This window comes from Mandrillus leucophaeus, unplaced genomic scaffold (assembly GCF_000951045.1).
Source record: "Mandrillus leucophaeus isolate KB7577 unplaced genomic scaffold, Mleu.le_1.0 Scaffold798, whole genome shotgun sequence".
Lineage (NCBI taxonomy): Eukaryota > Metazoa > Chordata > Mammalia > Primates > Cercopithecidae > Mandrillus > Mandrillus leucophaeus.
Genome location: NW_012108674.1, coordinates 1,561,692 through 1,577,405, shown reverse-complemented (window position 1 = coordinate 1,577,405; position 15,714 = coordinate 1,561,692). Strand labels below are relative to the sequence as shown.

The 15,714-nt window shown below is 39.5% G+C and overlaps 1 protein-coding gene across 1 annotated transcript in view; it reads left to right on the top strand.

The window, feature by feature from the left end:
* Positions 1–15,714, top strand: part of FBN1 (fibrillin 1) — a 238,359-nt gene that overhangs the window by 29,340 nt on the left and 193,305 nt on the right. Inside the window, exons 3-4 of the mRNA XM_011967291.1 lie at positions 3,218–3,300; positions 5,491–5,589. Of these exons, the coding sequence (XP_011822681.1) occupies positions 3,218–3,300; positions 5,491–5,589 (182 nt within the window). The remainder of the gene's footprint in view (positions 1–3,217; positions 3,301–5,490; positions 5,590–15,714) is intronic.

Below are 15,714 nucleotides of genomic sequence, written 5' to 3'. Positions count from 1 at the left end.
TAAAACAATCATTGTCATTTGAAGGTATTGGTTGAAATAACTGAAATTATGTAACATATTACTTGTGAATGATAAAGTTTTAAAATTCATAGAAAGTCAGAGGATGCAAATAAAATAAGTCCAATCCAAAATTATAAAGAACCTTAAGAAATACAGTGAAATGAAAATGTGATGCATTAATGAAAGGGAATGGTGAATAAATGAAACAAGAAGTATCCTGTTTCAAAGATAAGATGTTCATATTCAAAAGTAGAGTTATTGTTTTAAGTGAAAGATGATGATGGAAATAGAAGAGCATATATTTTAAAATGAACAGTTGTGGATGAATATTAGATAAGAAAGCAAGAGAACTCTGTCTCTGCTTCCCCAAGTTCTCATCTCTTAAGGTAACTAGGTCGGAACATTTCTGTTTTCTGTTCTTCTCATATCCATCTCCATAACACCATCTACCATGTTTGTACCTCTGTATCTAGATTTAAACAGTACCCATTGGTTTCTTGCTTTGAAAGACGGAGACTTAGTTCACTAAAGTATCTGTACCCTTTTTCTCTCTTCTTCTTCACAACTTTTAAATATAGCTGTAGTATAACTTTTCTTTATTGGTTATTTGAAAACACAGTGTAATATAGAGAAGACTCTGTTTCTAGGATCAGCTGCTTTATTGACTGCCACACTTTCCCTCCCAAATTGTTTCCCGAGTTATGTCATCTGTCCCATTACTTCTACCCTTGTGAAGGTTTACAACATTTACATTTTCTTTTGTAACTATAGCAAATTGTAAAATCTTCCATGTTTTGGCTGTAGATTGATTCTAAACATTAAAAAAAGAACGTTTATATTATCGTGCTTTTTCAAATACCTTGGAAAATCCTTAGAATAATTGGCTTCGTAGGACTGAAATAGTTATTCTGGACCCTTTGTTTCTGAGCTTCTTCATCTTGTATGTGTGTTACGACATACATATTTTTGCCAGACACTATGTCTGTGACATATTATGTCAGCCAATGTATGATTGTAGTTTAAAAAAAAAAAAAAACATTATGTCAACCACAGGACACCCTGCAAAGGCTCAGGGGTGCTCTGACAGTATTCCAGGATTTCGTAGGGATTGGACTATCTCAGCGGAGCTGTTCTAATGGGCTGTTCCTGGAGAAGGTTTGAGGTGGTTGACTTTGACCTGGATTGTCATTTCAAATCGAGAGAACTTTTATAATAAAAGTTTGGAAGGCCGAGTGTTCCCCTCTACCCCAGCTGTCTACCCTGACTTCCTCTCTCATTTTCCTTTCTGAGAATTTAAATTTCCCCAGGAACTTCTGGACACTGAAGTTTCAGGCATTACTTTGTCATGGAGGGACAAAGGGTTGAGAGCCTTTGACTTAAAATTCTCCATAACATCTTTCTTCCTTTATTCCTTATGGTTCCATTGGTTGAGTAACCTAGGTCAGAAGATGATTCCATCAGGATGATAATGCTGCATTGTATGTTCATCGCCTTTTTCATATATGAAGCTTTCATGTCCATTATTTGACACATATACGCACAAGGGAGACATTTCATTATGCCATTGTACACAGAAATATACTGAGCTCACACAGCCTCTAGCATCATGCACATATTTCGCCTCTATCCAATCATTTCCTCTCTATCCTCAGAGAAGGCCTGGGCTGCTGGGTATAGAGTTAGGGCCCTTTCCTTGGCTCCTCCAGCTTTCTTCCTAATTCCCTTTCTGACCTCGGCATCTGTCAGTGTGAAGTATGCATGGTGCCCTGCAGGGTGTTCCAGATTTCCTGGAGAAACAAAAGGGGTAAAGGACATAGCAAAGACCTTACGTTGGTTCCCAAACCGGCATGATGCTGAAGTAGTGAGTTCAGAGGAAATGTGGGAGGGCTCTGTACTGTGTCATATGGTCTCCATATACAAAGAGAATGTGGGAGTGCACCCTAACTGAAAACACATTTTAGCTATACAGTTGTTTTTAAAGGTTTATGCTTTTGGGATTACAGTGTTTATACCTGTAAGCTTTGGAATTGCTCCTAGTTTGTGTGAAATTGATTGCAAAACATTTGACCTTCCTTATGAGCCCCTGATCACCAGCAAATAGCACCAATGCTTAGGCCCTCAGGATGTGGCAAAGTAAAACTAATGGTTGCTTCTTCTAGGTCTCTGTGTATTATAGTCTCTGTCTTAGTTTCCACTGTAGAAGTCACTGGATCCTTACTCTGTTGCTCCCTGAAATTGTTAAATGTGGATCATCTGGATTCTGAATGGAGTTTCTGTTCCAGGACATGTGATGAACTGTCTGTAAACAAGAAACCCAGAGTGACACTGATTTTATTTTCTTGTAACTGCTGGTATCAAGTGTGTTTCCAAACTTTTTTTTTTGAGACAGAGTCTTACTTTGTCGCCCAGGCTGGAGTGCAGTGGTACAATCTCAGCTCACTGCAGCCTCCGCCTCCCGGATTCAAGCGATTCTCGTGCCTCAGCCCCCTAAGTAGCTGGGAATATAGGCACATGCCAGCACACCAAGCTAATTTTTGTGTTTTTGGTAGAGATGGGGTTTCATCATGTTGGCCAGGCTGGTCTTGAACTCCTGACCTCAAGTGACCTGCCCGCCTCGGCTTCCCAAAGTGCTGGGATTACAGGCATGAGCCACTGCACCTGGCCTGCTTCCAGACTTTTGCTAAATAAATATTTACATGTTTTGGCCTTTATTTTTTCTGACTCATGTCAGAGTTTGCATTCCTGTAATTTTAGTGAAAGGAAGAATGTGTAAAATTATAGAGGTGAGATGGGCCATAGAGGGGGAAATATATGTATATATATGGCTTCAAAGAGTAGAAACGTAAAGTGTTACATGCATGAGATTTTATTACAACCTTTCTTAACCGTATCGGTAAGAAATTTATTGTTTAAGTTTATTGTCTAATTTAAGACTTGTATGGCTTCATGAATTGTGACAGAATGTGCTACATTTTGTAGCTCTGGTTTTTATTTCCCTGATGGGCCAATGCATAGGTAATATTAAGGGATGTCCCTGTTAATATCACTATGTTAGTGTCCTAAGCTACCAACCCAGCATTGAGTCTCATGAGTTTGCTTTATCTGTCTGCCAGGATTCATCTTGCTTTTATAACTCAGGGATTTTTTTTTCCCTTTGGCCATCTCTTCCTCTTCTTCTTCTTTTTTTAAATATGGAATTCTTCTGTTTTTGTTTTAGACCCAATGTCTGTGGATCACGTTATAATGCTTACTGTTGCCCTGGATGGAAAACCTTACCTGGCGGAAATCAGTGTATTGTCCGTAAGTAAATAGAACACCTGTCATTCTGCATGTCCTTCTTTTGTTGTGTTGGTTGCATGGGGAGCCTTAGAATGTGGGCCTTTGTAACTGTACTATTAATCTGTTTATAGTAGAGCCTTCCAGCTTTAAGAGTTTTCTACCTTTCCAGTTTGGGAAATACATCAACTTAGTCAAACCCCTCTCAAAGTTTAGTCACAGGGATACTTTGCTTGAGGTTGTGTCATTTACATGTGTTGTACCTGGCTACATAGACTAATTACTTTGATGGGAGTTTGAATGAAAGAGTCTTATTGCTGGTTTTCTTATTGTAATTTCTAACTTTGCTGGCCACCCACAGGCCTAACCAAACCCTGTACATTGAATTTGGGTGATTGAGGGGCCAAGATCAGACCTGACTCCTAGATAGAAGGGAAAGGGAGGAGATAGAGCACCAGGCAAAGATCAGTGGCAAGACTAAGAAACATCTCAAATGATAACAGAGGTTCCTCTATTGAATTCTGCTGGCAAGGCCAACCTCCAGATTTCCCCAATATCCCACAAATGTTGAGTGACAAATCACATGCCAGACAAGGTGTTATTTAATGGAGACACCAAAGTCAACTTTAGTCATGATGTCTGCCCTTCATGAGCTTTTACAGTTGTTGGACCTGTGAAATAATGTCCAGTTTTCAGAAAACGCCATTAGTATAATGGAGAAATTTAGAGCTGAAGGGACATTAAAGAATCACTTAGTTCACCTTCTCACTTGGCTGACAGTGGTCAGTGGAGAATAGACTATATTGGCCAATATTTGCTTCACGACCTGAAGAAGCTTAACTCTTTCTCAATTCTTGATTTTGACCAGAAAGCTTCTCCTTTATTTGGCACACTATGGTTTAAGACCAAAACTGGATCATTAAAAGAGAAATATAATGGTATTTGGATTTTCTCAATGAACTTTATAATAGAACCCTTTCCTCGCCTTCTGAGTTCTCGCATTTCTCAGTTCTCTGAGAAATGATGTCTCCAGGTATTTAAATAAATGTTTATTGGATCCTTTGACAGTTTGTTTCTTAGCCATTTCCAGTTTCCATCCTAAACTCTTTGGATGTTTGAATGCACTTTCTATCAAGTGTAGTCTTTTAGCTTTGCATGTCACGTGTGCACTTGCAAGGCTGTGCAGGAGCTTGAGGAAAAGATCATGCCTGTCATGACAAAAAGTAGTGACCAAGTCCTAGTCTGCTGATAAATATCAATCATATGCCATTTAAACTTCCTGTTGTGGCCACTAGCAGAGCATTTGGTACCAGCATGATATTAGTCTCTGGGTGGTGTGCAAATGTTAATATTTCTCTAAAGGATGAGTGGCTTCCTGACTGTAGAATCAGTACTCTGGCGGTAGATTCCAGCGTTCTTCTCTCAGACTGTTGATGGAATTCAGAACAGGATAAAAATTAAACAATAAACATTTACAATAGGCTGGGCACGGTGGCTCATGCCTGTAATCCCAGCACTCTGGGAGGCCAAGGCAGGCAGATCACGAGGTCAGGAGATCGAGACCATCCTGGCTAACACGGTGAAACCCCATCTCTACTAAAAATACAAAAAATCAGCTGGGCGTGGTGGCACGTGCCTGTAGTCCCAGCTACTCGGGAGGCTGAGGCAGGAGAATGGTGTGAACCCAGGAGGCAGAGCTTGCAATGAACCGAGATCGCGCCACTGCACTCCAGCCTAGGCAACAAAGCGAGACTCCGTCTCAAAAAAACAAAACAAAACAAAACAAGAAAACATTTACAATAAAATTGGCTCCCAAAAGTAACAATGTAATTTTCATATCATTAAATCTTAGAGTTAATATATTTCTTATGATCATACAAATATGTTTAGATGCAGAATTTTAATTTGTTTGTTTGGTTTTCTCGTCATAGCCTGTTCTGGGCTTTTGATGGATTAAGTGCTGTGGACTAAGCAAAGAGAGGTTGAGAACCACCGTTATTGGATAAAGGAGTTGTGGATTTTAAAGCCAGAGTTTATTTAGTTCAATAGACTTGTTTTGAAAATGAGTACACCTGAGGCTTAAGGTCATATAAGTCATGATAGCAAAGTTCGTGAGGGACCTGAGAACCCAGGTTTCCTCATTTGAGGATCGGTCCCCTATAACAAATCGTGTTCTAAATCCATGTGCTAACAGGCCTCTGGTTTTATTCACAGCCATTTGCCGGCATTCCTGTGGGGATGGATTTTGTTCGAGGCCAAATATGTGCACTTGCCCATCTGGTCAGATAGCTCCTTCCTGTGGCTCCAGATCCAGTAAGTCTAACATGTCATTATATATAATATTATTTTATGTGGTTACACCCCATTTTCTCCTAAATTTGATTTTGGCTTTCCTCTTTCCTGCAATACATTTTTTCACTAGAACATCTGCCTTCTCTGTTCTGCCCAAAATACTTGGAAAGGCTTTCCTTCATCTGGCCTCTCATTTCCCTGCTGTACTCTTTATAGGAAAATTACCTATGGGGCATAGTTACTGTGAATAGGATAAGCTTATGGCCTTTTATGTAGGTATTGCCTTATTCATCTTTGTATCTCCAATGTAAACACCATAAAAGGTGCTCAATGAAATGGCTGTTTAATGAACGTTTTTGGCTCAAGAAATCTAGGCATTCTTCCTTGTGGTACTGAAATATGAATCTGATTAAAAACTTATTTAAGACTCAAGACCCCTGCTTTACAAGAAGAAAATGTAAGAAGTCATCATGGAAGTTTCTGGGGGTGATTTATAATGAAGCATAAACATATTTTTCCTTTCAGAATTTTGCCACTTTCTGTGATGCCAGAGGAATATCCACAGTTCATTCTTCAGAGCCTTTGCTTGCTTATTCTATTGTTTTTCTTTTGGGGGTTTGGGCAAGTGAGTCATCATTGGTTGTTTAAAAAGCTGAAGTTTTTGTTTCTTTAAACAGCCCCTCAAAACTTTGACTGTCCCCATTTCAAAAAATGTAGGTCCCTTTTCCATTTCTTTTTTTTTTTTTTTTTTCTGGTGAGAAAATGCACCCCGCTTGTTGTGTGTCCTATTTTGACAGAGTTTTAAAGAGAAACATTGTGGAATCAGTGCATTCTCTTTTGTTTACTGCAAGTAGAGACTTCAGTGTGTCAAGGCTCATTACCTGTTAAGAGTTCAAACATTTGAGTGTGTCTCTCACAAGCCAATTAACAGCTTAGGGCAAGTTGTCCTGTGTAGCACTCTTTGATGCCCTCTCGCCTCCCTTGGCTTCATGGGTGAACACCGGGGACTCTGCCTGAGATCTTTGTATACTTTTCTGGCCAAAGAGCATGCCAGGTCTGCATGCAGGGCAAGCTGGAAGTGCTGGGGGTTAGTGGACCTAGAAGCGACTTTTAACCAACAACAGATGGAGAGTGGTTGGATAAGTGCCTCAGCTTCCTTGCCTCTCAGTTTGGATAACCATGAGGTTCACTCTACACTGTCTCCTGAAGTTCCCCAGTGGACTGAGCCCTCACTGTTCACAGTGATAATAGATTTGATAATGTACTTTATTAGCTTCCTTCTCTTTTTGTCTCACTTTCACACTCTCCTACGAGTGTTTCCTAGAATTACTTTCAGAACAAACTCTTCCATTTCAATTATTGTCTCAGAATCTGCTTCTGGTGGAGCCTACACAATAACAGCCACCTTTTACTAAATACAGCCAGTTACGATTGGGATAGAAACTCCCCTATGGGCTGGGACTCTTGCTTATTGCACTGAACGTAGCATAGTTTTCCTTGATCTCAGCTTGGTGTGAAACGTGCATCTTCCAAGTAACAGCAGGTTCATTCTACATAGCAAGAGCCCCTGAACTGGAGAAATAGAACAAGGCAGAGAACCCAGCTGGCAGAACATCTGGGAACATGCGGGACATCTCCATCTCTATAAGGGTGACTTCCAGGCTGCCGCTGGGGCATAAGCATCTCAGGGTTGGAAAAGAAGTGCAGTTATAAAGTTGGGATTAGACCCCATCTCTCAGATTGGTTCCTGAACCAGCTAATATTGCACTCCTCTGGGGGAAGAAATATAGCCAGATAGCAAAACTGGGTATTAAGCTGGGAAGGTCTTCAAAGATAGTGTGAACTGATAATGACGTCTCTATTGAGTAGAAATCATGAGATGTGGAGCTAGGATGTTAATAAGATCAGACGGAAAAGCTGTGGTCCTGGTAGAGTCCAAGTTAACTGTGGGATGTGACTAGTATAGTAGTAAGGTCCTGAGGCCAGATTTAGTCTAGAGACTAAAATCCAAGACTGTGGGTGGTGCTTTCTGAGGAAGTCTGAGTCATATCTATGGTACCTGGACGTTGGACAAACTCCCCAAGTAGCTTGTGGATGAGGTTAGTGTAAGGAGGAGGTTCTGGTTTCAACAGGATCTTTGGGGGTACTTGAAATCTTTAAAATTGTTGACTTTGATTCTCTCTGCACTAATATTGTCTAAATGACTTGCAAAATTAAAGATGGCAAAATATTTTAAATTAAGGGTAGCTGGGGATGATCATAATTCATTTCTCGTCTTTTGGAGTGATGTTCTAGGGAACAGCTGCGCCATTCCAAAGAACATCCTGATCACTTTGCTAACTTTCCTGCTAATAGAAGGACAGTTCTGTTCAGTGAAATGTTTGCATTCACTACATGTGGTTCTACTAAAAAGGGTCAATTTAGATCACTGCACCAATTTTTCCTATGAAAAATTTTGTACTTGTTATATGATAGGGATCAAGGAGGTCCAGGCAAGTCATGGGACCTCAGAGAGCCTTAGTTTTCCCACTTGAATATGAACAAAATGAAAGAAGTGTTGTTCTTTCAGGTGGTTTTTGACATGAGTGTCCTGTGACTCTGAGAATAGAAAATGATCTCTTAGTGACCTGAATGAGAGATTGCATTTCCAGAAGGTTCAAAGTACCAGCCAGTGATTCTCTTGGACAACAGGAAGTTGTGGCTTCCCTTAGTGTTTGTGGAACTCTTGACACTCGTCATTCAGCACCAGGGCAAAAAGAATGATCAGCTAGACAGGGTCAAAACAGTAGTTTTTCTAGACTTTAATTCCAACCCTCTTTAGGACTGTTCTTTACTGTGTCAGTCTCTGAGGCTGGAGATGGTTTTGAGCAATCCTAATTGTCATAAAGACCTGTCGTGGTTTACTGATGTATGAATTTACTCATTCTTCTAATATGCGTATACACACATACAAATATATAGTAGCTTGTAACACTGGGATTAATAAACTCTATAACTTTATATATATATTAGTCAGTTTGGGCTGCTATAACAAAATACTATAGACTGGGTAATTTATAAACAACAAAAATGTATTTTTTTACAGTTCTAGAGGCTGGGAAGTCCAAGATCAAGAGGCCAGCAGATTACATGTCTGGTGAAGTCCTGTTCCTCCCAGATGGTGCTTTCTGTGTGTCCTTACATGGCAGAGGGGGCAAACATGTTTCTCAGGCCTTTTTTTATAAGGATACTAATCCTTTCATAAGAGCTCTGCCTGCATGACTTAATCACCTTCCCAAAGGCCCCACTGCTCCCTACTCTCCCATTAGGGACTAAGTTTCAACATATAAATTTTGTGGAGACACAAACATATTGTATGTATACATATGTTATTCTCTAATTATATATATAATTATATATGATACGTTATAAAAGTTATTTCCTGTAGTTTATATTTTATGATTTTGTATTTTCTATTTTGTAATTACTATAGTTTGTATTTTGTAATTTTGGAATCTTCTAATTCTGTTTTACTCGCTACACTTTTTTAAAGAATGCTAAAAATTAAACTTCATATTTTGAGATAATTGTAGATTTGCAAACAGTTGTCTTAATCTGTTTTCTGCTGCTGTAACAGTATACCACAGACTGGATAACTTATAAACAACAAAAGTTTATTTGGCTCGTGGTTCTGGAGGCTGGGAAGTCCAGAGCATGACACCAATGTCTGTTGAGAGCCATCCCATGGTGGAAGGTATCACATGGGGAGCAAGTATGAGAGACAGACAGAAAATGCGCTGAACTCCCGACATAACCAACCCACTCCCTAGATAATGGTGTAAATCCCTTTATGAGGGCAAAGCCCTCATGACCTTATCACATCTTAAAGGTTCCACCTCTTAATACCAGCACAATGATAATTAATTTTCAACATGAGTTTTGAAAGGAAAATTCCAACTATGGCATTTGTAAGAAATAATTCAGAAATATCCCGGGCATTCTTTATTTAGTTTTCCCCGTGTTGACATCTTGCAAGACTATAGTACAACAGCACAACCAGGATATCACAAAATTGATACAGTCAAGATACAGAACATTTCCATCACCACAAAGAGCGCTCATGTTATGCTTTTATTGTCGTTTTCTTCCCAACCTAATTCTCTCTTTAATTCTGACAACCACTAATCTCTTTTGCATTTCTATAATTTTATCATTTCACAAATGTTATATAAATGGAATCACATAGTATATAACCTTTTGGAAGTGGCTTTTTTCGCTCATCAGGATTCTCTGGAGAGTCATCTAGGTTGTTGCAGTATCAATAGTTTGTTATTTTTGATTGCTGAGTGGTAGTGCATGCTACGGATGTACTACAGGTTAGTTTGGTCATTCATCTATTGAAGGGCATCTGAATTGTCATCGTTTTTTTTTCTCTTTATTATTTGAACTAAGCTGCTATGAACATTTGTGTACAAGGTTGTGGTGTGAACACCAATCTTGTGTTCTCTGGAATAAATGCTCAGAAATGCAATTTCTAGGTTGTATGATAGTTTCGTGTTTAGCATTTTAAGAACTATTAAACTGTTTTTGGAATCGCTGTATGTACCATTTTGCATTCTCACCAGCAGTGTATGAGTGACCCAGTTTCTCTGCGTCTTTACCAGTTTTTTGTGTTATCTTTATTTTTAATTTTAGCTATTCTGATTGCTGTGTCATCATCTCTTACTGTGGTTTCAATTTGCGTTCCCCTACTGGATAATGATGTCAAACATCTTTTTATGTGCTTATTGCCACCTATCTATCTTTTTCAGTGAAAAGTCTCTTTATGTCTTTTGTCTAGCTTCTTATTTTTAATTTAAAAAAATATTTAGACGGGGTCTTACTCTGTCACCTAGGTTGGAGTACAGTGGCACGATCTCGGCTCACTGCAACCTCCGTCTCCCAGGCTCAAGTTATGCTCCCACCTCAGCCTCCTGAGTAGCTGGAACCACAGGGGCGCACCACCATGCCCCACTAAGTTTTTTGTATTTTTGGTAGAGACAGAGTTTTTCCATGTTGCCCAGGCTGGTCTTGAACTACTGAGCTCAAGCAATCTGCATGCCTTAGCCTCCCAAAGTGTTGGTATTACAGGCATGAGCCACTGTGCCTGGCCTCTTTTGTCCAGATGCTAATTGACTTGTTTATTATTTCATTATTGAGTTTTGAGAATTCTTTATATATTCTAAATACTAGCTGTTTGTCAGATAATGTGATTTGCAGACATTTTATCACACTCTGTAGCTTACTTTCTAATATTTTTAATGGGACCTTTCATAGAGCAATATTTTCAAATTTGACTAAGTCTAACTTATCAGTTTTCCCTTTACTGGATCATGCTTTCATTGATGAGTCTAGGAATGCTTTGTCTACTCCTAGATTCTGAAGATTTTCTCCAATTTTTTTCTACTAGTTTCATAGTTTTATTTTTATTTACTTATTCTTTGAGACAGGGTCTTGCTCTGTCACCCAGGACGGGTAGACAGATTTTTCCCACTATATCCTTTTTTGTTTTAGCTATTCTAGTTCTTTTCTGTAAAAACTGTAGATTAATCTTGTCTATATTTACAAAACCTTTTAGGATTTTGATAGGAATTGCATCAAACCTGTATATCAATTTGGGGCCCCTTACACTTTTCAAACCCCTTATACTTTGATCACATTTTCTCATTTAATTGACTTCAGTTCAATGAGAATGTTAGCAGAACCGGTCACAGACAAAACCTCTCGGACACCGGTTTTAGGAAGGAAGGGGCTTTAATCAGCTGGGAGCAAGAGTTTGGGGCATTTGTAATCCCAATGCAAATCTGAGCTCTAAGGGTTTAAGAAGGCCAGCAGAACAATTCTAGACCAGTGTGTTAGCAAGTTTGAGGGAGTGCAGTACAACCAAATCCTGGAAGTGTGGGGACATTGAGAGGAAGGGAAGGTGCTGCTACAGCTAGTCTGGAAGAAGTCCTCCTTGAAAAAGCTTTCCGGGAATTGTGGGATTTATATGGACTGGGAGGAGAAACATGCATGGAATCTACTCAGACTTGTCCTTAGAAATGGTTGAACTCTTTCTTTCTAGACCGCCCTTTATGGAAGCACCTTTATCACTGCTGTCATTTAACTTGTTCTTCTCTGCAGCTTTTCCAGCTTGGCTAGATGTTTGTTTGTTTGTTTGTTTGAGAATGCTAGTGAAGTTTCTCTTCCAAGCTGTGTGTCTTTAGGCATCCCCAGACATCCATTCACTTAAGGGAAATGCCATTGCTGTTATCTCTCTAAATGAAAATTGTTTTTATCCTCCAGTGACTCTGATTGTCCCTGTGGACTGTTGTCTCAGGTGTAGAGTCCAGAAGTTAGTCTGGCTGTTTAATTTGTCTGTCTGTGCTTTTCCTGGTACCTAAATTAAAATCACATGTTCATCCTACAAATGCTTATGTGCAAATTGCTCCCAGTGTTCTTTCTGCCAGTTGTGCCTGCCAAGATGATGGCAGGTCTTTAGAATCGTTCCAACCCTAATGCATCCCAAAGAAAATCATTACCTGAGGTATTTAGATCCAAGTGCCAGCCCTGCCTCTCTCGCATTCCCATAGCGTGCTCACATTGCTCTCTTCTGATGAATCATTGAAGAACTAATCTGTACTGGGCTGTAATTAGAGAAAATGTCTTCTGTTCTTTCTGGCCAATGCTGGCAAATGAAAGACGTTCAGTAAGTCACTGTTGAATGACTGAAATGACTGACATCTGATATGAACACAAAATTAATTTGGGATCTTTTATGGATATGGGGAAATGGCAACATTTTCTGTTAGCTCTGAGATATTGAGCCTTACATGAAACCTTTTATGGCTGGCTGCTCGTCTTCAAGGGCAGATCCTCACTGGGGCTCTAGGCCTCTCAGGGTTCACTGCATATGGCAGGATCAGTGCACTCTGATTCCCCTAGTATTTTCAATTTCTAGTAAAATCTTAACACAGATTGAGTTTAGGGATATCTTCTGACTTGGGGTACTTAGTGCATCCAGTAAAGAAATAGCATCATTATGGGTGTAGGAGGAACCCCTAGTTTTCAGTTGGCTTTTTAAAGAGACATAGAATTTGGTCTCCCAATTATGATACATCGGGAATTCTTGTTCAAATCAGCGTAAATTTAGAATATGCATCAATGGCAGGACTCAATCCAAAATAAAACCAATTTGGGTATATATTCTCTGTAAACTGTTTCCTGTGTGTACAGTGAAACTGCATATCTAGTTCCTTCACTTCCCCTCAGAAATCCTGAGCACCTTTATCGGAATGCTTTTTCCCCCTAAAGATCTAAGATTCACAATGAGTAAAAAGTTTCCCATGGTAAACACGGTGGCAAAGCAGGTGATTCGGAGCCTATTCTCTGTGCTGAGCCTGCCTCCTCCTGGCTTCCCCCAAGGATTCATGCATAGGGTTCCTTGGTGTCTTCTTGTTTCACAAGTCTGAATGAGTGCTTTTATTTTTTAAAGAAGAAAATATTTTATGCTGGAAAAGGTTTCCCTGAAAGACAGAATAAAAAATATATATCAGGGAGGTTTTTATTCTATTGTATTTAAATGTAAACTTGTCATTCTTGCCAGAAAGAAGAATTCGTTCTGATTTTCAACTTGAACAAATAATGTAAAGTCACTATTGAAACTACTGTTAGCTTTTTAATCTCAAAGTAGTTAAATGGCTTTGTCGCTCATGTGGGAATGGAAATTAGCTCTTGGCATGAACTGCTTTAATTGAAATCAGTTTGAAGGCTGAGTTCCTATGCTGCTTGACAGATGACATCATTTCCTGTGCTTTTCCCAATCCTCACTGTTTTTCTAAGATAGGATGAAGCTAAGTGTAACTTCAAATTTTAAAGCAACTATACACCTTTTCCTGACCTACTTAGAATATTATTCAAAGTTTTCACTAAATCATTTTTTCTTTGTATACTTATAGACGGCTTTTTAGTTAAAAAAGCATTTTGGCTGAGACGTTTTAATGGAATCATAAGAGCCTAAAATAACTGTTTTAATCACTTTCTGGGGTTGCTTGATTTCATTACTGCAACAAAGGAGTTATTTCTGCTTTCATACATGGGGAAACAAAGATAAAAATATTTTTAATAGCAACCTACTTAGTAGGGCTGTATAAGTGCTTCAGACACAATGGACAACTTCTAAGTCTCAGTTTGGTCTTTGGGCATAGCTTTTGATGTCATCATCAGGCAGCATGAGTTAGTTAAATAAAAATTAATTTAGCACAGTTTTATACAGCACTTACTTATAAGCAAGGTGCTACTCTAGGCACTTAAGGGAATATTGCATAATTAATGCTCATGACACTCCCCACTCCTAAGAAGTTTTTAAACAAATGGGGTGTGGCAAAATAAGTAAAAATAGGCTGGATTATATAATATATGCTTCGAAAGAGAAACATAATTGGAAAGGAGAAAGGGCTCACATTTGGTTTGAGAGGTATCAGAAAAGGTCAATGGAAAGAAGCAATATTTGAAATGGATTTTGGAGATAGATAGGATTTCAGGTTTTGGGGGAGAACTGTGTGTATGTTGTGTTGGGGTTTAGGGGTTAGGGGCAAGGAGACACAGAGGCAGGTAAGGGAGGGGGTTCTACAGAGGGACTAGGACAAGGCAAGTGCCGGGTTTTTTGCATAACACATAGTAGGCAGTCAGAAATGTTTGTGAGTGAATGAATGACTGATAAGTAGATCAGGAGATGGAGTCATAGGACATAGTAGGCATGTGCCAAGGAGCCCCGAAAGGCACCTGAGGCTATGCTGAGGGGGCCGTGAATGCTGAGAGACGGAGGTGGCTCTAGTTCAGTAGAAACAGGCCTTTGATGTCGTTTCAGTGTGTGGCATGTTCTTGAAAAGGCATTTAACTTTCAACTTGACTTAACTTCTTTGTGCTGTAAAAGGGCATAGAAGATATTGGGTTCTGCACTTTCCTTCCCTGTTGTCAGGCTGAGATTTGTGTAGCTCCTTATAAAAATTATTCCTTTCTCCTGAAGTCAAGTAGCACTTTTCAATACCATGGCTGAGGATTCCTAATAAGGGGTAATGGACAGGGTGGCTGTTGGGAGGAATCTTCTGTTTGCTCTGGAGAGAGGATTTGGCCCCTGTGCTTCAGAAAGAGTGAGCATAAACAGCAGATTTCTGCTTTTGTGTAGAAAGAAGATATTCTTTTCTCCTTAGCTAAAATTATTGAAACTTTTTCTCTGAGAATTTACTCCCACAACTTGGAAGACCAGACAGAATAAGCCAAACTCCAAAGCCCAACCCTGGCCTCCGTGTGTAAGCAGGTATCAACAAGGATTAGTGGTTAATTCAATCAAGCTTTGCAATAGGAAATAGCCTAGGATTTTGAAAGTGCTATTAGCATTCCTAAATTACTGACCTAGAGACAGCCTGAACACTGGAGAAATGAGAGCACTTGCCTGCGCTGTTGTCATTGCTCACTATGAGCCCGCGGCTGTCTTTTACTCCAGCCTCTCTGAGTGTCTCATTGTCTAGAGTCTAAGGCTGTCAGTCCATGGTCTTTCTGCTCTGGGCCCTCAAATGTACACTTCTGTAGGTGAAAATGAGTATCTTACTTAGTTTGAGGTTACAGTTTAAACAAGCAGCTCTTTCTCAGGCAAATCCAGCTGTCCCTGTCATCAGGCAGTCTTGTTATTAAATGCCTTTGTCGGCATTTTCTTGTTTCTCTATTCTGCCTCTAAAATTTCTTTTAACAAAATTCTGTGGAATTTGCTACTCTTTTTTTTTTTCTTTCTTTCTTTTTAAAATTATACTTTAAGTTCTAGGGTACGTGTGCACAATGTGCAGGTTTGTTACATATGTATACATGTGCCATGTTGGTGTGCTGCACCCACTAACTCGTCATTTACATTAGGTATATCTCCTAATACTATCCCTCCCCTCTACCCCTCCCCACAATAGGACCCGGTGTGTGATGATCCCCTTCCTGTATCCAAGTGATCTCATTGTTCAATTCCCACGTATGAGTGAGAACATGTGGTATTTGGTTTTCTGTTCTTGCGATAATTTGCTGAGAATAATGGTTTCCAGCTGCATCCATGTCCCTACAAAGGACATGAACTCATCCTTTTTTATGGCTGCATAGTATTCCACG